Below are 27,262 nucleotides of genomic sequence, written 5' to 3' on the forward strand. Positions count from 1 at the left end.
TGATTAGAGAAACAGCCTAATTCCTTACCCATGCCTGAGGTTATCAGTTATTTCCATTATGATTAAAGATGTTTCTCTCTTCCTCTAATGTCAGAGAAGCCACATGGGGTTAGAAAGAACATTGGAGAAAGAGACTGGAATACTGGGACATAGACTTAGATTTGACACAGATGGTATTGGGAAATAGTCTTCCTTACTTTCCTTTCTTCCATTCCTTTCCTCCCTTTCTTCTTCTGCTTTCCCTTAGAACCCTACTTTTTCCTCCAAGAATGGTCTACCCTATCAGATGCTGCTAAGATCAGGGTGTGGCCCATGACTATCCTGCATTAGAAGTACCTGGAGAGCTTAAAAATGCAGCATGTTTTAAAAATGCAGCATAGTTCTTAGGCTCCAGCCCAGACCTACAGAAATAGAATGTGTGGAAATAGGATTTAGATAGATTGGCATTTTGAATGGGTCCCCAAAAGATTATTTGCACATCAAAGTATGAGAACCACTGTCCTGTAATATAGGCAGAGCAGGTTTTATTATCTTTATTTTACAGATCAAGGAATGGAGGTACACTGATGTTAAATTATTTACCAAATTTACATTTATCGAATGCCAACGGTATTACTGGGCAATACTCATGTTCCTTCATGTATATTATCTTGTTAATCTTCACAACATCCTTGGGAAGCAGTGACTGTTCTCTCCATTTGAAAAGTTCAGAGAGGTTAGACAACTTATCTAAGGTCACATGGCTGATAGCTCTGGAGCCAGGTCTTAAATTAGATATCTGTCTGACTCCTGGACCCGTGTGGTACTGTTTTCCTGAAGCTTCATCCTTGAACAAAGCCACAGATCTGGCATACTACAAAAAAATTTAATCCTTCTTCACCTTAGTTTCACAGTGTTCACTCTCTTTGTCTCAGCTTCATTCCAGGGCTTGAGCTTTTGGAAAGTTTGCTTTTTTATCATAACATCTTGATGCATTTTTCCTCCTTCCCACCAGGCTCCACTGCCAGAGCAAATCATATCAGGTCAGTTATAGCCTTCTTTCCTTGCATCCAAGTCTTTATGACTTCCTCATCAGCATTTTAGACTGTCAGGACATGTCTATCATAATATTCCTCTAACCAGCACCTTCCAGCTCCAGCCATAGCCTTCCAGATCTGTTTCAATGTCTTCTCTCATCATCCCTCATACCCCTGCCATTTGTCTTGAATTTAATCAAGCAAACCTATTTTGTCCTTTATGTATTGTCTCACATCTGCCTCCATTTCATTCCAGACATTATCTTATATAGCCTCCTTCCTTCCAACCCTCCCCCACACCCAGCAGCAAATAGGCTTCATCTTGGGGGCCGATTCTAGGTAATAGTGCTTGGAACCCTGTCTTAAGAAGGATTCTTAGGCCGATTCTGAGATTAGTGAGAGAGTATTGAGATCTATACCAAATCTACCATAGACTCAGAAAAAGGGAGTAGCACCACACATATCACAAATTTGCCAGCTTTGCATTGTTAAAATAAGCACTTTAGAGTCAGAACTAGGTTTGAATCTCAGCTCTTCAATATTACCTAGGTGATCTTGAGCATATTTTTTCATCTATAAAATGAAAGTGATAATTCCAACCTTATAGGGTTGCACATTATATAAACTAAATACCAAGTACCTATAATCAGTAAATTATAGCTAACTTATTTTTTCCTTTATTCAAGAACCTCCTTAAATTAAACCTCATAGATTTAGATTATTGGCAAGAGAGATTGATTGAAAAGTTTCACCCATCTCAAGTCCCTGTATATTAAAAGCTCTATAAATCTATCAAATTAAGGAAATTTAAGCTAGAAGGGAAGCTTAAATAAAGAGCTGCACTAGTCATTAAGGTCAAAGAACATATAGCCTACCGCCAATATACTGTTATATAAATGGGGGTAGGGAGAGAAAAGGAAGGGAGCAGCCAGGAAGAGAGGAAAGGAGGCTTCAAAGTAGGGGAGAGTAAGAGAAAGGGAGGGAGAGAGAGAGAGGCATCAATATTTTTATTTGTTCAGTGCAGCACCTAGTATAGTTCAAAGTATTATTAGCTATGGAAAAGTAACTGGCTTTAGACCAAATGAAAGATGCCTTGTTTGCTATAACTCAAGATGAATAATTTCCTCACAAGTTTTTTCTAGGCTTTTGTGTAGAATGTCTGTCATATCTTATTCATGTTAGTTACATAACCAAAGATTCTCTTTTTGGACAAGAGAATAAAGATCAAGCTGCCTACCGTTACTGAAGTTTATACTCATTTAGACATCCAGTTCCCTGTGAAGGATTTATCCTCTTTCCTGGGAGAAAAATTCAGAATCCATTTTTTATCATTGAACACTGTGGTCCAGAAGTAGAAATCAAACCCCAAAGACCATGAATAAAGATGTGCTTTATTATAAGAGAGAGCTGTGATATGCCCTAGGAGAGAAGACTCAACAATATTTCAGATGCATCATATATGCAGGTGGATAACAAAGGAAAGAAATTCTCCCAGATTTGGGGTCTCTTGGGGGAGGAAAGGAACTCTCACAATGAAAAGGGATATTTTGGGGTTTTTTTCCATAGCAGCAGATTGGCTCCAATGGGAAAGATTTCCCAATACTGAAAGGTCTGCCTGGCACTGGCCAATTTCCTTTGATATAAGGTCCTGCCCCTCCCCTCTATTATCCTTCGCATGACTGAATGTCAGCATGAGGGCAGACCCCTCCTGTTCTCTGAGATAATCATCTAGAATGTCTGCCTTCATAATTCAGGTATGGAGACATCCAACCTTGGAAAACCAAGTTCTTCCCCCTCTTGTTGTTTTTCACATCCCGAGTTATCTTTTATCTGTACATTCATAGACCTAAATCTAGAGATTAGAATGGAAGTGGGTGGTTGAAAATCCTTGGATAATACCAGACCCTAAATGGAATTTCACTTTCCCAGTGGTATTTCATTCTTGACAGGAGTAATCTGTGTACATGTTATTCCGCCTCTAATATTACTGTTGCTGAGCATTCTGCAGCTGTGTTGAAGTTATTCATTTATGTGGTTTGGGCCAGTTTCTGAGAAACAGGCAGAACTAGAGAGCAGAAGAATCCATCAATGTTAGATTTGAATAAAGAAAATTATCATCTTTTTGGACTAGATGTCCTCCACGGTGCCAATATAGATATAAAAACACCTGAAACTAATATGATATTGTATGCCAATTGTACTTTAATAAAACAGTTTTAAAATAGAGTATAGAAATGACATAGATATAAAGGAGATATAGTGAGCCCTAATTTTCAGAGAAGGAGCATAGGAGTGGGGAGAATTCCCCCAAACTCATTGGCTATAATGTAAAAAACTTTTTTTTTAGAGTTTAATCAGTTTCTTTTATGTGTTATTTCTGTGGTTGGTTTTGTATTTCTAGGTTTTTTTTTTTATAATATCATTTAGGACTTCTAAAAACAGAACATTTACCCCATTTTAGATGAGTTTTTACACATCTCAAAAAACAAGGATATATTTGGTCATCCTCGTAGTATTTGGAAATACATATTTTGTTTGACATTATTTGCAAATTAGATTTTTCCTCCTCAGAATAAGTGTAGAAATGTTTCCATATGTTTGAAGTTGGTCTCATCATTTTGTTAAAAGGGAAAAAATATATAGTTTATAGCAATTTTCATGTGAAAGTGGAAATATCATATAATGGTGTTTTCTAAAAGTCAGCTAAAACAACTTTTCTGCTGCTTCAATATACTACTGAAGTGAAGAAGATAATATTATTTGTTTAAAAATATTAAATTGTGATTGAAATAATATTAAAATATAATTAAACTAAACTATATTTTACTATTTCGATTTCTTATACAAAATAAGATATTAGGTGAAGAACTGAGTTTAATTTTTTTCAAATAGCCCAAACCCATATTTAAAAAGTGTTTTGTTTTTTTCATATACTAATTTTTTCATGTAATCTATTCTTATGTATAAATTTTTTTTAAAAAATCTTGTGTTCCATAGATCTCCTTACTAATTTCCAAGCTAAGAAAGTTTTAATTATTGCAGCTTTTATGGTATATTTTTACAAATGGTAGCTCAGATAAATTTCCATTCATTATTCCATTTTTTCAGAATTTTCTTATTTTCTTCAAATGAAAGAATGATTTTATAAACTTTCAAAAATATCTGCTTTGATTTTTTTTATTAGAATTTTATTAAACTCATAAATTTCTTTAGGAAAAATAATTGATTTTCCTGTCCAGGATAATGGTAGGTCTTTTTCTATTTTCAATTTTAAAGTATTTCTCTATAAACTAAATAATATTCTATATGTGGACCCATTAAATTTTATATTTAATTATAGATTTTGTGGATTTTCACTAAGGATTATATGGCATAGGAATGTGGGGAGAAAACATTAGCATTACTTTAAATATTCCTAACTATAGTTTTCCCAATCCTTTTATAGTGCTATGTTTGATAATGGAAGGTTATTTAAGTACTTAATTATCAACGTATAGCAGAACAAACTATCCAATGCATATGAGGATTTCTAGATTATAGTATCACGAAGAACCATTTTCCAGCTTCTAAAATGCCAAATTAAATATGTTTTTAATTGCCTGTCCAGAGCCTTTTAGCCAAGCAGGACATTGATGATTATTTTTTTCCTCCTAATTTTCTTGTGAATTCATAACTGTTACCACCAATGACTTATTTACTTCAAGTTCTTTGAGGCATATTCAAGAGGATTGGAAAACATTCACCAACATCAGCATCAAAAGTCTGTTCTGGGTTGCCCATCTGGGCAATGACATTACCGCGATTAAAACTTCAGGATCTTCTCTTATTCCTCTCCCTCATTTAAACTCACCTGCCAAGTCCTCTTGAGTGCTTCAACAGTGTTTCTCAATTGTGTCTTTTTTTCATTCTTACATCTCAAAGTCTCCTATCTTATATATTCATCTGCCAGTTTGTCCACACCATTTCCTTTCACCTTTACTATAGCCAAAGTGAGTTTCCTGAAATTCCAGTCTGATCCCAACACTCCCTCTCTTGTTTAAATACAGGATAAATCCAACAATATATGTGAAGGAGTACCTAGCTATATTTTACAGTGATGTGTTGAGTATTAGTCTTACAAAGATAAATAGGACATGGAATTGCACCTAGTTCTTAAAGAATAAAGGCCAGACATGTTAACATTGTTAGTATCTAGTCAGACGTGAGTGATGGGGAACAAAGGAATAGGGGCTCAGCCTAAAGACTGCCCAGAGAACACCCTGTTAATAGTTAAAGAATTCCTCTTGCATCCCTAAAGGGAAAGAAGGGTCATAGTCTTAGCTGGCCTAATCTGGCTACAGACACCTGCACAGAGGTACTACCCTAATTTGCCTACAATTTAAGCTTCACTAGAATGCTATTTTTATGTTTGGAAGTTCATGAATCTACTTAGAATAGACTGAATTCTGGGTAAGCACATACGCACTAGGCAAAGAGTTATATAGTAGCTAGGTGTCAATCAAATTGACCTCACTTGCCAGTCACGTAGGAATGCTTTTGGAACCACCCCACCATGGCCCAGATATAATACAGACATTCCCACTTCTGGGTCCATTTTGTGTCCTTTTATGTGGCCTTTTGGTGGCCTTTCATGTGGCCTTTTGTGGCCCATTCGTGTTGGTTATTGTGATAACAGCGCTCTGTTACAGCTCTTCACTGGGACCATGTGCCTCCTTGGGTCATTCTTTGTCTTTCTGAGATATACTTTTGATAAATCTTTTCCAAATCTCACTGACCTGTGATTCTTCACTGCATTAATGAGAAGGAACCAAGAAAAAGTGGTAACTACACTTTTGTGCTGTTATCCCTCTCCCTTCCCCATGCCATTCGGGAGACACCGAACTCCCGAACTCCGATAGGTCCCAACGGTAATAGCATCACAACCTGGTCTGACCTTCTGCTACCTCCTTACCTATCACCTGACAACCAGCCACACTGGATTCCTGAGAACACATTCACTATGATCAGTTCTTGCTGTTCCTATTCCTAGCCTGCTCTTCATGGCCAAACCTTACCCTTCTCTCAATGCCAGATTCACTGTCATGTACAGTGTGAGGCTTTTCTCAATGATTATCCCTCTTCTAAGACCACAGAAGTAAATTTAAGTGCTCCCTTGACCGCTGTCCCACAGCAGTTAGTTTGTACACAACGTAGTACAGCATATAGAGACTCTGATAGCTAATTGTCTCAGTGTCTGTCTTCTCAACTTTATTGTGGTTGCCTTATAGCAGAGGCCCTAAATCAGTCACCTTTTGATACTTGCTCCAACATATAGTCTTATAAATAGGATCTGAAATGCTCAAGTCATGAGAGGAAGCCAACAAACAAAGAATGTGCTCAGGCCTTTACTCTTTTTCTGATAAATATGGTAGTATTTTCTGAAGGCAAAAAATTCAGCTTATTTTTTGCATCTCAGAGTTGTACTGTACTTCCTAGCCTCAGTGAAAATAGCCTGGAGGCAGCATAGGATCCTAAAAAGAGGGTAGGATTTGGAATCAGAATTGTTTCCAGGGTTATACAAAATACACATAAGAAGCCAAAAAAATTTTATAATGAGAAAGCACTATAAATGTTAGTGTTATTTTCACTATGGTTATTTTTATATGTGAATGGAGACAGTTTTCCATAAAATAGTATTTCTAGTTCTGATTTTAGGAATTATCTTGGAGGAGTAAAGTTCATGTAAATGTATTTTGAAGCATTTTATTTCTTTTCTAAAAATTATACTTTTATTTGAGTTTGTCTAGGTTTTCTAATTTTTAAAATATCCTGGGGAGGGGGTACAAAATTTCATCCTGCCCTCTATTTTTGGGTGATCCTACTTGTAAGATTATCATCAGGTGTCCACTGTTTAGAATATATATGTGGCAGGGATTGTATTTTGGATGCTAATCTGTTTTCATTCTTCCTGTATTTTACCATTTTTCCATTTTTCTCTTCTCTATTCAAGCAGGTAGCTTAGTTGTATGCTTATTGACTCAGAGGTAGAACCTGGTAGGATGGAAAGGAGAATGCACAAACCTTTCTGGCTTTTGAATTCCAAAGGGGGAATCCTTGTCACAGGGCTTGAAATAGTGAGGAGAGTGGAGCTACCCTCCCAGACTCAAGAACTCTTCCTGGGCTGGAGAAAAGAGATGAGGAGATGAGCAAGAGAAACCCATGGGTTCCAAAAGCAGAAGGTACCTGTGCCCTGCTTCCCAAGGAGTGCTACTAGGAGGGGTAGCATAACCCCATAAAAATGGGCTGTTTGGGGTATCTGGAGATGCTACTTCTCTAGCCAGTAGAGAAGTTAGTAATCTATATGATAGGATTAATAATATCCACCTCACCAAGCAAAGCAGTTTTGAAAATTTTAGGAAATAATACATGTGAATGCCTAGTACTGTGTAGGTACTCAGTAAATGTATTTACTCCAATCCCCGTTTATGTTATAATTGATCCCATCTAACCAGTTTCATGCCTTGATCACTCACATGTTCCATTTCCCAAGTTCTTGCTTCTGGGCTGGCAAATGGTTGTGGAGGAATAAAAAAAGTCAAAAACCATGCAGACAAGGAGGAGCCAAACTGCCTCCTCCTCCTCATTTCCTTCTCCTGTCCTCCACTTACTCTTAATACTTTGTGGCATCTATAAGGCTTCAGATGCTGCCTCCTGGCCTTTTTGTTCTAGTGGAACTTCTAGGAGTGCAGGAGGGTGGGGAATTGCTAGGAAGACTTTGCTGTGTGCTTTGCAGGGAAACAGGTCTGGTTGCCCTTTTGAGCTGAGCATGCTTGTCAGATGATGCTCAATTCTCTACTTAGCTGCTCCAGAAATGGTTAGATTTCTCTATGGTGTCCAGGTTTCTACATTTAGACAGGTGTAGCAGCTCATCATTGCAGCATATTTGGTAGCACTTTATACTTGTACAAATATCTTGGGTTTTCCCAATCTCTTCAAAACGAGAGGTCTGAGGTTTTTCAAAGGCATCTATTGTTTTGTGATCCTTGGGAAATATAATCATTTATTTGTTTCCTAGCAGATCTCAGAGTTCTTGGAGAATAAGAAATGGAACAGATAAGTTTAGATCATAGGAAAAGTGAGGTGGGAGCTATTGGGCATGGGCTTAGGAAGACAGACATAATGTTGAATTGAGGTCTTGATTTCTAGATGGCAAAGGATGTATGGAGAGCCGAAAGTATGATTACCTTTACCTCTGTACAGTTTAACTTCCAATAGCTGTGGATGGGCCATGATTGTGGCTGCGGATCCTCTCAGAAAGCATAGCTGCCCAGGGATTGACCTGATCTGTGTCTCAGTTTATTTCATTTTAACCCTGGGGATATGGTTTGCTTTAAGTTGCAATATCTTTGTTCTTTCTGTTCTTTACAGATTCATGAAGGTGGCAGGAAGCACAGTGGATGCAGTTACCTGGCAACAGTAGGTATTCACCATTTTTGCTCTTATTATCACTTGCTGTGAAATGAAAGATAATTAGTTGTCATGAAGTTTATAGCCGATATTTGACAAGCTATACTTCATCCTCCAAGAAAAAAGTTAAAACTAACTTCAAAGCTGTTCTTATGACAATCTCATAGTAATATAATTTTTTAAAAAAACAACACTGACACATTTTGTAAAGCTCAGCTATTATGTACACTTAAATTAACCTATTATCAGTGAACGAGTAATGAAAATCTGAACATGCCACCATTTTCCCCTAAGCTTTACCTTGGGACTAAATTTCCTTAAGAGAGGAAATATTGTTAATTACTCAATATATCATGTGAAAATAGAAACACTTCATTATATTTATGGCAATGGTCTTAATTAGTAAGAGAGTTACTAATATGCGGCAAATACAAATATATATATATAGATATCTATATCTATATATAGATATCTATAGATATAGATACCTATATCGATATAGATATAGATATATATGGAAAGCCCTTAGAGCGGTGGCAAGAGACATATATAGATATAGATATCTATATATAGATATAGATATAGATATATGGAGAATAAAGCAGCTTCAAGAAAGAATAAACCCCACCATTCCAGGAAGAAGGTTACAGTGACAAAGATATGTTAACATGAGGGGCAATTAACTTGTAAAGATAATGATCTGATATATAAATCTACATTTTCTTTAAGTCTCCTTATGGCATTTGTGTTGGAATATCCAACATCTTACAGTGTCCCACAATTTTATACTGGAATCCTGCCCTTCCTTTTGATAAGGAATCTATCCCACAGCATCTTCTAAATCATCCCTCTTCTACTGTGGTCCTCATAGCTCAGATTAAGTGCTCCCATTCTGTGCCCTCATAGCTGTCAAATATGGCCATCTTTCTCAGTTACTCTAACCCTTCCTGCCTGGCTCATTAACTCTTGTCTTCCTCCATTTTAAGTGGATAACAGTATTCCCTACATATTCATGATATATGTGAAAGAAAGAGTAGTAGACAAAAATCTTTATTAAGTATCCCAAAATGATTTTTGGTTTGTTGGTAATCAATAACTTCAGTAATAATAGAAAATATTTTATTCTACATTTATACTTTTAGTTTCCATAAACAAGTTCCAAATATTTTCAGAAATTCTTATCATCCTTCAAATGGTTTTTGTGAGTCATGGGTTAAGTCTGATGATCTTGTCATTATTTTGCTTAAAACCCTTCAGTGTTAGCACTTAGACCAAAAGCCAAACTTTCTACTCCAGCCTCTAAGGCCCTCTGTGTTTGATCTTTGCTACCTCTGATCACATCTGGTGCCATTCTGCCCTTACTCCATCTGTCTCAACACACTGGTGGTCTTTCAGTTCTTAAAAAGTTCATATGCATGAACTTTGTTCATATGCAAGATCTTTGTGCATGCTATTCCTCTGCCTGGAATGAGGTTCTCCCCCTTTTTTGCGTGGCTGTCTCCTTTTTTTCTCTTAAGACTCAGCTTCCATGTCATCTTCAAGAGGCCTTCCCTGATGATCCTGTCAAAAATAGGTTCTTCACTAATTCTCTTTCTTAGTTCTTTTTTTATAACTTGTTTTTGTAATATATGTGTTTTTCTCATTTACCAAAGTAGCATTTATTTAATCCAATAAGTGCTTATTTAGGCAATTGCTTATTGGGCATTTACTATGGGGAGAAATAACAACAATGATAATAATAACAATATGGCAGGAACTATTGCAGACTTATATGCCTTACTGTATCTGATCCTCACAACAATAAAATGAGGTAGGGACTATTTTTATCTCTATTTTTTCTGCAATTTACAGGAAGTTGTGTAAAATCCAAAGATTGCATAGAAAGTGGCAAATTTTGAACTTGAAGTTTGAGTCTGTCTCACTCTAAGGGCTATTCTCTTAATTATTGATGCCTTTGATAACAAGACAATGATCTTTTACTGAAAATATTATATTCTAGTGGAGGAATTCAAATCCTCTTCAGGTTCCTCACCAAAGGCTATCTGGACAATGTAGGATAAAGGCTGAAGCTTGAAGAACTTGTATTTGTAGGGGAAAATAATTAGATTAGTGTATAAATATTAATGGGTAAGAATATAAGTCTTGCTCAATTATCATAGCTGACAGGGAGAGATCAGAGAATGCTGTTCTTCCCTAATCAAGCACTCTTCTTAATGCAAATGGAATGAAGTGGGCACGGTATTTTTTATAATGGAGAAATATATTTTTTATAAATACATTTTGTTTATTAGCTACTTTAAAAATATTGGCCAATTCTCAAGATAAAGATGTGCAACTACTCTAAAAATAGCCCCAAAGCAGGCAATGGGTTGTGTTTCTTTTGGCTCCACGATCAGTACTCATTTGAGGACAACAAGTAGCACCTGGAATCTGCCATTTATTCCTTCCAGCTATAGTTTTTAGCTATAGTTTTCAGTCAAGACTTGGACTAGTCAGGGAGCAATTCCAGGAAATCTTAGCCAGGAGGACTGGGTAAAAATTAAAGCCAAATGCCATGTTTCTCTAATCCTGGAAAATGCTGAGTGAAAATGTCTTAATAGTGTAAAGGAAATCAAGAGTCATTATCAGGGGAAAAAATAATTAACATAGCATTGTCAATATATACCTATATACAGGTAGCCAAAAGAATGATTTCAATACTGGAGTACTGGGCTTGGAGCTTGAACAACCAGAACTCTGGGTCTGAAGTCATAAATAAACAAATCTATATAATTAGATTATTTTATTTAAAAAGTTTAGGCTCTTGGATTTTGAAGACCAAGATACATGACTTAATGATTTCTGCTGCCCACCAACCCATGCAGAAAACCCAGCAAGAGTTGCTGAGATGAAGCTGTAATTACAGGAATGGTGGAGTAGCTTGTAGCAGACATCACTGATAAATCTGGACAAAATACACACACACACACACACACAACAATGACAAAAGGAAGCAAAAACTAGAGAAGTTATTCAATCCTTGAAAGAAGTAAATGGTACTGGTGAGATCTGTGGTTGCTTAAAAATCCATGCAGTGTGAGGTGGCTAGAACCCATATGAAATACATGTGACATTGGTTTGAGGTGTTAGAAGCAGTCAGAGGACAGGAAAGAAGAATCTATGGGGCAAAACAACAAATATATATATAAGCTAAACTTACCTCAAATCTGTGCCTGATCCCTAAAATGTGCATTTTCAAGGGAGACTCCAAGAAGCCTGCTAGAAAACAACAGCTGAAAGCCTTAAAAAATTGAACAGAGATTTCAGCTGCTATCACTTGAGAAACAGATATTGGAATGTAAACCTCAGAAATTTAGAGAGGCTTAATAAACATCTTGTGCTTTGCAGTGAAAACTAAAAGAGTTATAGTTCAGGAATGATATCTGTGTCCCAGGATAAAGATCTTCCCTAAGTCTAATGTATAACCAAAACAGACTCACCCTAACAAGGTATAAATTGAAGCTGCTGCAAGAACAAGATAATCAGCCATTCACTCAACTTCCTGCTATATCCAAATCAATACTCTTCTGTCTCTACAGCATATCACCCACACTTTTTAGTATACAATTAAAGATTACTAGACATGCAAAGAAACAGGAAAATGTGACTCCTGGCCAAGAGAATGAGGAAAATATAGAAACCCTGAGATGACCCAGAGAATAGAATTACCTGATGAAGGTTTTAAAGAAGCTCTTGCCAATATATTCAAATAATCAAAGGGAAAATGTCCATATTGAGTGAATCCATGGGGGAAATATCAGCGGTGAAATAGAAACAATATGTATAAAAAAGAACCAAATGAAATTCTTAAAGAAATAAAAAGAATAACTGAAATGAAAAACTCACTGGGCTTAACAAGAGATTGGAAACTATAGAAGAAAGAGTTAGTGAACTTGTATACAGATCAATAGAAATTATACAATTAAAGAACAGAGAAAAGATACTCAGAAGAATTGAGGTTTTAGCAACTTCGTTGCCAATATTAACTGGTCTAACATCTGTGTAATTAGAGACCAGAGGAGAAGAGAGAGATAATGGAACAGAAACATTTTCTGAAGAAACCAAATCTGAACTACTCTCAAATTTGGTGAAAAATATTAACTTACAGAACCAAGAAGCTAGGCAACCCCTAAGAAGAATAAATGTAAGGAAAATCATGCCTGGGCTTATCATAGACAAACTGCTGAGACCAAAGATCAGGAGAAAATCTTCAATGTAATCAGACAAAAATGACACTTTACATACAGAAACAAGACACAAATGATGACTAACTTGACCCCAGAAGCAACAGAGGACAGAAGGTGATGAAACAATATTTTTAAAGTGCTAAAGAAAAAAGTCAAGCCAGAATTCTATCTCTAGCAAAAATGTTCTTTAAAAATGAAACTGAAATAAAGATGTTTTTGATAAATGAAAGCCAATATAACTGTACTACAAGAAATACTAAAGGAAGTCTTCAGACAGAAAGGCAGTATCATCAGAAGAAACTGGAATCTCAAAAAATAATGAAAAGCATTAGGAATGATAAACCTGTGGATAAATATAAAAGACTATTTTTTTCTTAATTTCTTTAAAAATGACTGACTCTAATGCAAAAATATAACATTGTATTATGTGGTTTATAACATATAGATGTAAAATTATGTGGCAATAATACTACAATGGATGAGGAAGGGAGGAGGCAGTTAATGAAATTTTTATTGTTGTAAGATTCTTTATGTGAAGTAGTACACTTACTCTAAGAAGATTGTGATAAGTAAGGTACATAAGTAAGTAATCACTTAAAAAGTAATGACAAAAACGTATAGGTAAAAAGCCATATTGGAACTAAAATGGAATACTAAGGAATATTGAATTAACCTCAAAAAAGCAAAGAAGGAAGAACAGATTAACAAAAAATAAATTGGAAAAAAGGAATCGAATAGCAAAATGGTAGGCCTAACCATAACCATATCAATAATTGTATTAAGTATAATTGTTCTAAACAATATCATTAAAGGTAAAGATTGTCAGACTAGATAATATAGATAGAAGATCCAACTATATTCTACCTATAAGAAACAAACTTTAGATGTAAAGCTACAAATAAATTGAAAATAAAAGGATGAGAATGACATACCATGCAAGCAGTTTCATAAAAAGCTGGTGAAGCTACATTAAAATCAAAGTAGACTTCAAAACAAAGAATATTACAAGAGACAAAGAGAGACTATTCCTAATGACAGAAGGATTAATTCATTAGGAAGGCATAATCATAACTGTTGGCCACTGTGGGGACAGAACACTGGTCCCCTGTCCCAAGGTATCTGCATCCTAATCTCTGGAACCTGTAAATATGACACATTATATGACAAAGGAGAATTAAGGTTGCTGACCTAAAGTGGGGAAGTTATCCTTGATTATTCATATGAATGCAGTGTAACCATAACAGTGGAAGAGGAAGTCAGAAAAGAAGAGGAATAGGGAGATTTAACTACAGAAGAGGAGGTCGGAGTGATGTGATATGAGAAGGAATTGACCCACCACTGCTGGATTTAAAGATGGAGGAAGGGGACCATGAGCCAAGGAATTTGGGCAGCCTATAGAAGCTGGAAAAAGTGAATTTTCTCTTAGCAACTCCAGAAGGAAGATAGCCCTCCAGAAGGAAGAAGGAAGTAGCTTGATTTTAACCCAGTGAGACCCACATTAATTTCTAACCTACAAATCTGTAAGATAATAAATTTGGATTATTTTAAGCCACTGTTTATGATAATTTGTTTAGCACAGTGATAGAAAACTAGTACAGTACCTAATAACAGAGATTCAGAATACACAAAGAAAAAAACTGATGGAACCAAAGGGAGAAAAATAGATAAATCTACTGTCATAGGTGGATATTAACTAATATCGCTTTCAGTAATTAATATGACAACTAGATTAAAATAAAAATCTTCTAAACAGGATATAGAAGATTTGAATAACACTATAAATTAGCTTGACCTAATCAACATTTGTGGACTACATTGGAACACTCATTCTTTTCAAGTGCACAGGGAACATTCACCGAGACAGATCATATGCTCAGCTGTAAAACAAGTCTTGAAAAATTTTAAAAGATTGAAATTATATGGAGTATTTTTTTGATAACAAAAATTAAGTTATATACTAGTAAAAAAAATCTATAAAACAGAAATATTTGGAAATTAAATAACATACTTTGGATCAAAGAAGAAATCATTAGGGAAAGTAGAAAATATTTTGAAATGATTATAAGGATACATTTTATCAAAATTTGTGGAATTCAGCAAAAGTATAACTTTGAGAAAACTTTATAATCTAATATGCTTATATGAAAAAAGAAGAAACATTCTAAATCAACGACCTTAGTTTTTATCTTAAGAAGCTAGAAAAAGAACAAATTAAATCCAAACTAAGTAAAATGAAGAAAATAAACATAAAAACAGAAATCAATGAAACATAAAATAAACCAACAATACAGAAAATTTACAAAACCAACAGTATTTCTTTGAATAGGTCAACAAATTTGAAAATCCCCTATCTAGAGAAAGAGAGTGAGAAAAAACATAAATCTTCAGTATCAGGAATGAAAGAGGGATTCTCACAGTAGATCCCATAGACATTAAAAGTATAATAAGGGAATATTACGAACAATTTTATTCTAACAAATTTGACAACCGAAAGGACAAATTCCTTAAGAAATACAATTTACCAAAAAATGACACAGGTTAAAAATTCTTATATCCCTATATACCTGGCTCATTTTGGAAAATATGACAAATTCTTATATAACTCTATATAAAAGCCAAGTCAAAGAGCTCTGGGCCCCAAATCAAGGAGCTGAGAAGTGAGGAGGCAGAGAAGCTGTAGCTGGAGATTGACCAGAAAAAAGATGCAGAGAATCATTAGACCCAGCTTGAGAATAGCATCCTTGGCTCACCAGAGAAGCAAGAGACTGAGGAGGATGAGAAAGACAAAGGGAAACTGAAGGCCAACCTTGGCAGTGGGACAAACCTGTCCAATTATCCCTGGACCCAGACCCTGCTGGAGCTGGATCTGGCTATGCCCTTCTGTCAAATTCCAGCTGAAGGAGAAGGATATGGTAGTGGACATCCAGTGGCAGCACCTCTGGGTGGGATTCAAGGGGCAGCTGGCAGTCATTGACAGAGAGCTCTACAACAAGGTGAAGGTAGAGGAGAGCTCAAGGCTCACTGAGGATGGCAAGATGGTGCATTTGGAGAAGATCAACAAGATGGAGTGGTGGAACTGCTTGGTGTCCTAGCTGTCAGATCTAGCTAGTGAGACATGTCAGCATGGTGGAAAACATGATGTATGACCAGACCAGAGATAGAAGTCCATAGGGCCGCCCACTTCAGATTAGCAGAAGAAACAGGAAATTCAGAAAAAGTTCATGGATTAGCATCTGGAGATGCATTTTTCAAAGGACAAATTCAACTAGTCTGTTTGCCTCCCTGAACTGGGGGCTGAGCTCCCAGATGTCCACCTTCCTTTCCCACCCTTCCCTGGGACTTGAGGGCCTCAGAGCTGAGGCAGGCATGGGACTAGCTCAAGCATGCAGGTCCCAGGACATCATGGCAGAAGGGCTGGGGCCTTGAGGGGTGCTCTCCCCTGTTGGCCTACTGTTAACGCATTAAACTTATTTATCCCCCTTCCCGCCCCCCCCCCCCCCACAAAAGAACAATCTATCTTATGGCAAAGTAATTCCATTGCTAGGTATTTACCCAAATGAAATGAAGACATATATCACACAAAAACTTTTCATTAGAATGTTCATAACAGTTTTATTAATAATAGGCAAAAGCTAGAAATAGCCTACGTGTTCATTAGCAAGAGAGTAAATTAAAGGAATGCTACTCAGCAAGATAAAAGAACAAACTAATGGTATACTCTACACATAAATTAATCTCACAGTCATTATGCTAAGTGCAAAAAGCCTTATATAAAAAAGCACATTTGTATTATTCCAATTCTGTGAAATTCTGGAATAGATATTTTAAATTGGAACATCGCCTCTGTGGGTATAGGGAGTAGGAATGTGAATTGAGAGGGAAAGGTGCATGAGGGAATTTTCTGAGGTGATAGTAATGTAATCTGAATCTTGATAGGGATTTGGGTTACACATGAGTATGCATTTGTCTAAATTCATTAAATAACATGCTTAAGATTTATACATATCATTGTATGTAAAATTTACCTAAGAAAAAGAACTGCAAACATATTGAACTAGCATTAATGGTATGCTCGATATAGTGTTTAAGATAAATTATATCAAAGTCCACAACTTACTTTAAAATGTCTCAAAACATAACATGGATCAATGAGTGGATAGAGTGATAGATAGATTGATAAATGTGTGATAGAGCACGTATAGCAAAATGTTAATTGTAGAACCATGATGGCTGATGCATGGTTTTCACTATATAATTCTTTCTGCTTGCTTCTGTTTTTGAAATTTTTCATAATAAAATATTGGTAGACATGTCTAAATTATTGCACCTAAATAAATAATGTTATCCATTATGAAATAATATATTGTGAAAATATTTTGAAAAGCATAATAAATGGGAAAATGCTTTTGTCAAGTGAATAAAGTAAAATATAAAATATACAAATCATATCTCAATAATATAAAATGCACATAATCTCTATGAAAAGGCACTGATAGGTTCATAGTGTTAATCTTTAGATATGGGTAATATGAGGACTCTTATTCTCATTTTTGCTTTTCTGTAGTTCCCAATTTTTCTGTAACCAGCAGGTAATGCATTTTTGTTTATAATAGAAACCATCTATACCCAGCTCCATTCCTTCCAACCCCAATGTCCCCTCTCCAAAAGCAATCATCATAATTTTAGCCATTTCTGATATTTGTTTTCATATTTCTAAATAGCAATCTGATGCTGCTATTCCTTGATATTTTTCTAATTCAAATATTATTTATTAATTTTCTACTATAGAAGACGCGAATTTAGCTCTCATTCATCCTAACTCCTCCCATATTGAGACATACTTACCTTTTCCAATCCTCCAATATTTTATATCTTAAGTATTGGTTAAATCATAACTTGGGGCTCACATTTTTATTACTACGTAAATATGATTCCCAGCAGAGAAAGTGGTGTGCTATGATTACGTTTTCTTTCACAACTTTTTGCTTTCCCTGGAGTTAATAATTGTCTCTTTTTTTTTTGTCTAGTTTCCTATTAACCTATCCCTAATTCATCCCTAAACTCTGTACCAGAGGGGTAAATATTTCTCTCTGTGCAAATACCCAAGGTAGCCATCAGTTTCATCTTGTCCTCGTAGGTACTCTCGTGGAGCAGTCCCCCGCTCTGGTCCCATCTGGACTGGTTGATCTCTGTGCTTCCTGCACAGCTGTTGTCTTGGGAGCTCCCTTCACCATCATCCTGGGGATTCCTTTTGACTCTTAGTTGGATCCATGCCTTTTTTTGAGGTTAACTCCCTCGTTTTCGTGGAACATTATTTTCCCGGAAATTCTTGAGAAAAGATAAATGAGAGGTAAACATGTTGAGACCTTTTATTGGAGTTTGATTTATATTTTGGAAGCATACAGATTTCCCGCAGATTTTGATGATTTTGCTGCATTTTGTTCTAACTTTCCTTGTAACTATTGAGAAAACCAGTGCCCTTTAAATTTCCCATCCTTTTATTTGCCCTGTTTGCTCTATCTTGGTACTTTTAAGACCTTATTGTCCCAAGTGGTCCTGTATGTTGCTGTCTATTCTGTTCAGTAGGTATATGGCAGAACCTGTCAATCTGAAATTCACGCCCTTCAGTTTAGGGAAATTTTCCTGATTTTTTTCTTTGACAATTTCTTTTTATGTATGTATCTATGTATGTATTTCTTGCTCTCTCTTTCTGGAACTTTTACAAGCCGATATCAGAACTCTTCAAACAATGATGTAATTTAAAAATATTTTTCTCTTCCCTGTTCTTTCTGTGGTTTTCTGATAAATCTTAAACATCTCATTTTTGTTGAAATTTTCATTTCTATTATCATTTTTCAAATTTTCAAAAGCTCTTTTTATTCCTCAACACTTCCTTTTTTTATGGCTTCTTATGGCTTTTTTCCTTGTTTTTCTCTGAGGATATCAATTTTAGTTCTTTGTTATTGTTTCTTTTCTTCTTTTCTCCCCCCTTTCTCTCTTCCTTCTTTCCTTCCTTCTTTCCTTCCTTCCTTTCTTCAATAATTTCTTATATTTTCTACATTAAACTTTTTTCCCTCTATGTTTCTTTCACCTCCCGTCTTTATTTTTTTGTCTTTCACATTAAAGATTTTCCTAAATGTCAAATGATCCTTGGATCTCTACTTCTATTTAATAGAGAGGCATGAAAAGCTGATTAGACATTTATTCTCAACTGGTGGGGGTCTATGTTGGGTGATCTGGATGGGTTATTACATTACAGACTCCTAACTGTCCACAACTGTTGCTCAACTGAAGATATGTGGATTCACATATCTCCTTCTATGTTCTGTGGCAATACGTTGTTTGGTTCAAGAATATAAAGAAAATATACCCTCACAGAGATATATAGCTAGAAAATAGAGGGATATGTGAATAGCCTTTTACAGATTATTGTGGCTATTCTTCTCAGGTACTACACCAAAATTCATGACGTAATAATTTCTTAAAGATTAGTTGCAATATGGAATATGAAGCCGTATTCACTTTTTCATATTCTGATGCATTAAAATATATTGGTATTGCATTTTAAATGTATCTTTTACCCATGAATGATTTTATAACATCATGCATTGATCATTTGGAAAATGTTATTTTATTGAATTATGAATTATGCAGCTCTTCTATACATTGACATATTTCATTACAATATAGCAAAAAAAAAAAAAAAAAAGCACATTTATTAATATTGCTACCAACCTAATTAGAACAGTCTTTAAGTTTTGGGAAGCTGACAAGTTCATGGCAGCAGATAAAAATATTCTAAAATTCTAATGTTCACTTAACAGTTCAAATTTATAATGAGCAACAAGTTCTGTCAATTGTTTTCCTTGAAGTGACAGGCTTACCTTATACATTTTTGAGAAAAATGTCTTCCAAATGCCCAAGTCTGAATAACCATAATTTGTCTGTTGTTGTTTCAAGTAAAAATGTTCCATGAAAAAAATGACCAATTTAGTTTGTAACTCAAACAATTGTACAAGTGTTTGTCTTTGAGACAACCATCGTACTTTGCTGAGAAGGTGAAGTCTTTTATGTATATTTCTCATTTAATCATAGATATTTTTAAATGTGTACTTAGGGATTAAAATTTAATAAAATTAATAAATTTAATCACTTCATCAAGGAATTATTATGTGAAACTGGCATTTTTATTTTATTGCAAGTATGTGACAACGATCACAAGTGCAGTTTGATGCTCCTGACCTGATTTGTGCTAAGTAGCCAGCACTTTTACCCCATTGCTTTTGTACCATCTGTCCAAATGCCAGCATAGTTTTTCCAGTACAAACCTTAAGAGTCAAATCAACTATTTAACACTTCATATATTACGTCACCATTTGTATTTAGTGCCAACCATTTGTATTTGGTGCCAGTATACCGAGTGTATTTTAGTGCCATTCATATAAAAGATCTTTATCAATGCTTAGTTGGTGTTGATGTTGAATAGATGCAAGATAAACATCTATGTCTATAGATTTGTCCAGATATTAATATCCTGAGATATGAACTTTGTCTTATCCAGCAGGCATTCAGTAACGTCAACTATAGAAGGCTCTATCAGTCTCTCAGCTACCTTGTGTACCTTTCTAGACAATGCAGTATGGTAACCTATTCTTTAAGATGTTTTTCTAAATTTAAAATTTAATGCAAATGTTAATGTAAAACAAGACAACATAACGTTCTTATTTCCATATAAGCATAAGGAAAATATTAGAATATCAAAATAACTTATTGGATGATTATGGGATTACACAGATTATAGCAGTTATAATAGAAAAAAGCATGTAAGAACACAGTAAAAGTATTGAGAACAGAGTTAACCTTTAAAAGCATACACATTTATATCCCAAAATCATACCTTAGAAAAGTCTAGAAAACAAGAATATACAAGCACTTATTCCATTAATTGTCTGAGCAATGATATTGTCACATGTTATATACACTCTGGAAAACCCCACTATATAATTATGAGAGAATGAGAGTGAAAATGGCAAATAATTGTCTTAGTTTTATAATGAAAATAATTTTGGTCTCATGGACCCCTGAAAGAAGCTTGGAGACCCCCAGGAGTCCCTGGACCACACTCTAATATACACTGATATAGAATCATGGGTCAGTTGCTTCTCAGTTCTCCTATTTCCATCCACCTACCCCCTCCCGCATTCTCAAAGGCACCTTCTAGCTCCTGAGACTTTCTGGGATTCCATAGCATGAAGCAGCCTGCTTTTAGGTTCCCCTAAAAGAATTCACAAATGTAGAATTCAGCCTTTTCTGTTCAGCTAAGTCATTTATCACTCTTCCCTCTGTTATCCAACATCAACATTTTTATTATTGTGTTTTTTTGTCCTATTCTCTTGACCTTGTAGGTTAATGCATTTTTTTGGTCCATTACCACTGTTTAATTAGGTTTTCAGAGGAAACTTAGTAAATGCCCTTTTTTAAACCACAATATTTAACCTAAAATCCTGCTGTCTGCTTTTTTTTTCCCTCTAGGATTATTTTTAATAAGACAAAAATTAAAAATTAATTTCCCAAAAAATAAAATCCAATTTAAATATATATCAATTTAGGTTTAGGTAATCCCAGGTGTTCCCAATGCCTAGGCTCCACCAAATACCAGCAGAATAAAAATCTATGTCTGTGTGGCTGAGGCATCAGTATTTTTGAGAAGTTCATGAGGTGATTCTTATGTTTAGTGAGGATTGAGAACTACTGCCCTGGAGTCTTCTGACTGAGCATCAGTAGATCCTGGGCCCTTAAACTTGGGAGAGCACATTCAGCCTATGGCTTCTAGAGCAGCAGCAGCAACATTACCTGGGAACTTGTTAGAAATACAAATTATCAAGCCCCATCCCAGATCCACTGACAGGACCCAGCAATCTGTATTCTAACATACCCTCCATGTGATTCTGATACACTCTAAAGCTTGAGAACTAGAAGATGACTGCCTGGATCTGATTTCTAAGAATACGTTTATCACTGTATTTTTTGGCATGAAACTTTCTTCAGTAGCATTTCTGACATATGGATAGGAGGAAAGATATAAGAAAAATTATCCTGGGAATTGGCTTTCAGAAAATTCCTGCCCCTTGTAATCAGAGTCAGAGCTTCAAGTCATTTAATTTTCAATAAACTTTTCTCACATGAAAGTCAGCATTTTTCTCTCCTTGGTCTTAGTCTGCACTTCTCTTGTTGCAGAAAAATGAAATATGGCAGTATATTACAGCTATAGGCTTAAAGAGACCAATTTTAAAAGATCAATTTTATAATTTAGATTTTTAGATACATTTAGAAGCATAAAAATGAACATTTTTAAAAAGTCACTGCAAGAGCAACTATGGATTTGCCTGTAATATAAGTAAATGTGAGCAAATGACTCTGAGAAGAGTACCTATTAGAAATTCATGAACATTGCCAGGAGTAATGGGACATTAGAATGACTCGTTAAGCAAAGATTCTGCTTAAAAGTAAAAGCTAGAGGAATCCATCACATAGATACTCAATTTAAGAGGTACAAGCAAATTTATTTAAAAATTTATTTAAAAATTGGAAAAACCATTTAACAATGTAAGTGATTCGCAAGTGTGTTAAAATATATTTAAAACACTATTTTGGAAGCAAAGAACCTATAAAACTGGTTTGGTAGAAAGAACAGGGCTTTGAAAAACAGGCCTGGATAGAATCCCTCTGATCCTTAGTAGATTTGAGACTTTGGGGTGAAAGTAAATCCTTCAGAGCTCAGTTTGTCATCTACAAAGTGAGCTTAATGCCTACCTCCCAAAACTGTTGTGAAGACTAAATAAGGTAATTTACAAAAAGCACTTTGCACAGTACATACATACATACAATATATTGAGCCCTCACAGTATGAGTTTCCTTCTTCCTTCCTCTTCTATATTTCTGTGATCCTTCCCAATATTTCTGTGTTTCTGAAAGTGTCTCACTATAGAATATATAGATGTTTAGCATATCACCGCGCATTTTTATAGCACTCTGCAGATGCTTTGCGGCTTTTGCTTATGGTCTTTTTAGCCAAAGGAGAAGTCTAGGTGGTTCTTTGGGGGTAACCCTGTTATGTTTTATTTATTAATTCATTCAAAAGGTATTTATTGAGCACCAACTATGTTCAGGGACTGTGCTAGATATTATAGAAAAACTAGGGAGAAAAAAGAGACAATATCTTCCCCCTGGGGAGCTTAGTGGGCTTCTGGTGTGCAAAGAGTTTATCCCTCTAGCAATCATGCAAGCCATGCTTATTCTCCTTCAGGAAGAGAAGGGATGAAAGAAGTGCTCCTCGTAGAGGAAGTAAGGATCACATTAAGAAGAAAATCCTTGTTGACCCCAGAGAGAGCTATGCCTAGACATATATCTGCTGCAGAGGATTTTAAAAGGGAAGGATAAGAAGGGAAGAGAGCCATAAATGACATATGGAGCTTGGCTGCAAAAAAAAGTAGAGAAAAAAGAAGGAAGAAAAAGAGAACTTTTTTAAGGCGAGTAGAAGAATCAAAGAGCTCTTTGTTTTTAAGAATGGGAAGACTATATCCACACACATATATGTGTATATATGTACTATATTTTAAATGAGCATTTTCTGGTGTCAAATACTGTGCTATTTTTTATTAGTTTCAGGTATACAATACATTGGTTAGACATTTATATAGTTTATGAAGTGATCCTCCAATTACTCTATCACCTATCTGTCTCTACACTTTAGCCATCACACTACTAATGACCATATTCACTATGCTGTACTCTACACCCCCATGACTATTTTGTAACTACTGTTTTGTACATCCTCATCCCTTCACCTTTTTCTCTCAGCCCCCCAACCTTCTCCTTCTCTGGCAGTCACCAGATTGTCCTCTGTGCTAAGTTCTTTACAAAAGTGCTCCAGAGCTTGGGTTTTGTTCTAACAGACTGAGTTTATATTTTTAGCACAAACTGTCTTTGTGACCTCAGGCAAGTTACTCAGCACCTCCTTGAGCGTCAGTGCCCTCTTTTGTGACACAGGTGGTAGACTCCTTACCATTGGTCCAAGAGGTGCTAGAAGCTTTTCTCTTAGCCCGATAGTTTCCATTAGTGCCTCCCTTTCAATCACTTTCATTAGTGCCTCCCTTTCAATCACTTCCCTTCAATCACTTCCATGGAAGCTGTCTTAGTGTCTGTTGTTGATTTGGGTGACAGAGTAAGCAACTCCCTTCCCATTTCAAAGTGTTCACACATGCACACACACACACAAAACCCCAAAGAAGGCTCAATCTAGCATTAGCTCCAGGTTCCCACAGGTGTCTCTTCTGCCTAGGGAGGGAAAGTTTGAGAAACATTGGTCCAGGGCTTTGTACATAGTTAATAATATCTGCCATTAATTAAAGCCGCCCAAGCACATTATATACATTATATCAAGAGCACCTGCTAAATGTATGAATATTAAAGGGACAGCTTTCAGAGATTTGCTAGACTTGAAATCCCAAGATCATGCCTTCTATCTTTGTGCCAGGTCCTTCTTGATTGTCCTTGTTTCAATAACACTATAGCCCACCCAAAATCAAAGAATCTGGATGCCAGCTTAGACTTTGAAATTCACTTTTTTTATTCCTCTGTTAAACAAGTATTATACTAGTCTAGAGTCAGACCGTCTGGCTTTGAATTCTGGCTCTAACGTTTGTTATCTTGTACAAACATTGAACTGAACTGAGTCTCAATTTTTGAATCTGTAAAATAGGTATTCAGAAATATTTATGGAGTGCCTACTCTGTGACAAGTACTGTTCCAGCTGCTTCTGTTAGATTAGTGAACAAAACAGACAAAAATCCCTAACCTTGTAGAGCTGACATTCTGGGACGGTGAGGTAGGGTTTGATGAGAAGAAGAAAGTAGGTCAAAAGCCAATAAACAATAAATATAATAAGCAAATTACATGGTATGTTAGAAGGTCAAAAGTTGAAATAAAGGAAGTGTTGGATGAAGGAGGGCAGACTGCAGTATTAAATAGAGTGAGCTTTGAGAAGGTGAGATTTGATCAAAGATGTAAAAGAGGCGAGGGAGTTAGCTAAGCAGATATGCTCAGGAAGTGTATTCCAGGCAGAGGGAGCAGCTAGATCAAAGGCTCCAAGATGGAAGTGGGTTTTAGATGTCATATTAGTTCCCACCACATAGGATTGTTGTGAAGATTGATTAGATGATGTATATAAAGCATTGAGCATAGTACTTAACACTCATGAGTGTTTAGTAAGTTTTGGTTATGATTATTAATTATCATTTTTATGGAAGTCTTGTTTCTAAATGTTCAATATGTTGTAGAATTTTTCAGAATGATCCACATAGCACGTGAATGGAACAGCAATTTTGAAATTGATATTATCCTTCATATATATTCTGACTTTAATACATAAGTACTTTGAGATGAAAAAAATATATTTATTGTCTCTGAATAATTCCTTCCTTGGTAAGAGTCATAAAAAAGGTTTAAACTATGTTATATTAATTTTTTTTAAAAGCTAAATTGGAGATGTGTCTACTGTTCCCAGGTCTTCAGTTGCTTTGTCAATCTCTCAGCGTTTATCTAAAAGGCTGCTACAGTCAAAAACACAGGCACCTCTAGGGAAGGCTTTCTGTTATTCCTAATCTAACTATTTCCTTTCCATATCTCTTTGCATTTTTGAAGGAAAAAAAGTGGGAGATTTTATGTTATTAAAATTCTATTTTAGCTTTCTCAAACTGCAAATCCTTGGAGGAACTGAAGTTCTGTATTCATAGTTGGAGTTTAATGTAATACATTATGTGAAAACCTTACATCTATTGTAGCCACTTTATGTAAAATTAAACTCTTGAAAGACCTGACTAACCTGATACTCAAAATGTGGTCCAGACTAGCAACATCAGCATTGCCACAGAGTTGTTAGAAATACAGATTCTTGAGCCTCACCCCAGACCAGTTACTGAGTCATCATCTGCATTCTAAAAAGATCCTCGGGTGTCATATGCATTTTAAAGTCTGAGAAGTACTGCACTGACAAGTACTATAACACCAGCTTCCTCAGATGAGGAAAGTAAGCTTCTGAGAGAGCAAGTAACTTCTCTAAGTACTCAGACTAGTCAATGGTGATCCAGGATTTAACTGAGGTCTGTTCACAGAGTAGAGTCCATGCTATTTCCACTACACTATTTCCCTCACAGTTCTTTTTAATAGGCATCTTTTAAAATCTGTTTTTTAGAAAGAATAAAATAGGCCCATTTCCTCTTGAGTGTATTCGAAAGCATTTGCCCAGACAGGCTGAGTGTAAACACCTGGTCCAAAGAAGCAGGTCTCAAAGATAACTGAATTTGTTTGTGGCTTTGGGTAGATGAGTCACATGGTCCCCTGCTCTTCTGAGATAACTTGTCTTTCTGTTGAATTAGTGAACCCAAGTGTAATTGTTGGCAGAATTCTTCCCAAATCCTACTCTGATGGGCAGAAGACAAGAGCAAATGGGTAATGGCAGACCATGGCCTGAGGAGATGAACAGTCTGGCGTACAAGTCAGAGAATGTCTATTTTTACGAGCAAGGAAGTATTTTTATGGTTGCCTTGAGCGAACAGCCTCTGATGTTGGGAAAACAGACTGGGAACAGCTGGACCACACTTTGGATCAGTTGCCACAACAACTTTATACATTCGTCTTTGGTGTCATTTGATCCCTTGGAGAGCTGTATTATCTCAACGTAGATGTTTGACTTTAAGGCTTCATGCAGTAAGCACGTCTGTTTGCTTGTGTTCCTCAGATTACATGGAGTGTTGATTATAATCATTTGGGAGTTTGGATTCTAGGATTACCGAACATGGAAATTCACAGGTGACTCAGGATCTCATAAAACCATCATTATATTTACTATCATCAGAACTCTGATTTACCAGAGGTAAATCATACCTGATAGCATGTAGGAAAATAATACGGATATTCAAAGTCATCTCCAATTTTCAATTTCTGGTAATATAATCCACATTATTATCTCAGGTGACCTTTGCGAGCAATGCTTTTCAAACTTGATCTCTATATAAAAGTTATTGTTTTTATTATTATTTAGCATTTACCTTTTTCTTGGAAAAATTAAGCAAGAGACACCATTTGAAGGTTTGCAAAGTAAAATTGAATACACTTGTGTAAGAGCAGCTTAAATCTTTCCTTTTAAGAAGTTTAGAAATGACTGGTCTCTTGATGACAAATTGAGAGCAAGCCCAGCTACTGTCACAGGAGAAATGGCTGAGTGCTCTGCATGAATCATTTCCCAGACAGACATTTGTTCTCCTTAAAAAAAAAAAAAAAAAAAAAAAGTGACTGCTTTCTCCTCTCTTTGATAAGAAATGGTCAAGCACTCTTATCTCAGTCCCCAAATTTATGACAGCTGAAACTAGAGGTCCTGGTAAACTTATATTACTATTTTTGAGCTCAGCACCACCACTACCATCACCACCACCTTCTTTGAAGGTCATAGTTAGGCTCCTTTCTAAGGAATAACATCTCAGAGAGTTCAAGAAAGCAAAAAGAACAAAAAAAAAA

The 27,262-nt window shown here is 35.7% G+C and overlaps 1 protein-coding gene across 3 annotated transcripts in view; it reads left to right on the forward strand.

Annotated features, from left to right (window-relative positions):
- Nucleotides 1-27,262, forward strand: part of HPSE2 (heparanase 2 (inactive)) — a 538,231-nt gene that overhangs the window by 340,854 nt on the left and 170,115 nt on the right. For all 3 annotated transcript variants that reach the window (XM_006925894.1, XM_006925895.1, XM_006925896.1), the window contains one exon: nucleotides 8,424-8,471. In XM_006925894.1, coding sequence (XP_006925956.1) covers nucleotides 8,424-8,471 — 48 coding nt within the window. The remainder of the gene's footprint in view (nucleotides 1-8,423; nucleotides 8,472-27,262) is intronic.

The sequence above is a fragment of the Pteropus alecto genome, unplaced genomic scaffold (assembly GCF_000325575.1).
Source record: "Pteropus alecto unplaced genomic scaffold, ASM32557v1 scaffold88, whole genome shotgun sequence".
NCBI classification, from domain to species: domain Eukaryota; kingdom Metazoa; phylum Chordata; class Mammalia; order Chiroptera; family Pteropodidae; genus Pteropus; species Pteropus alecto.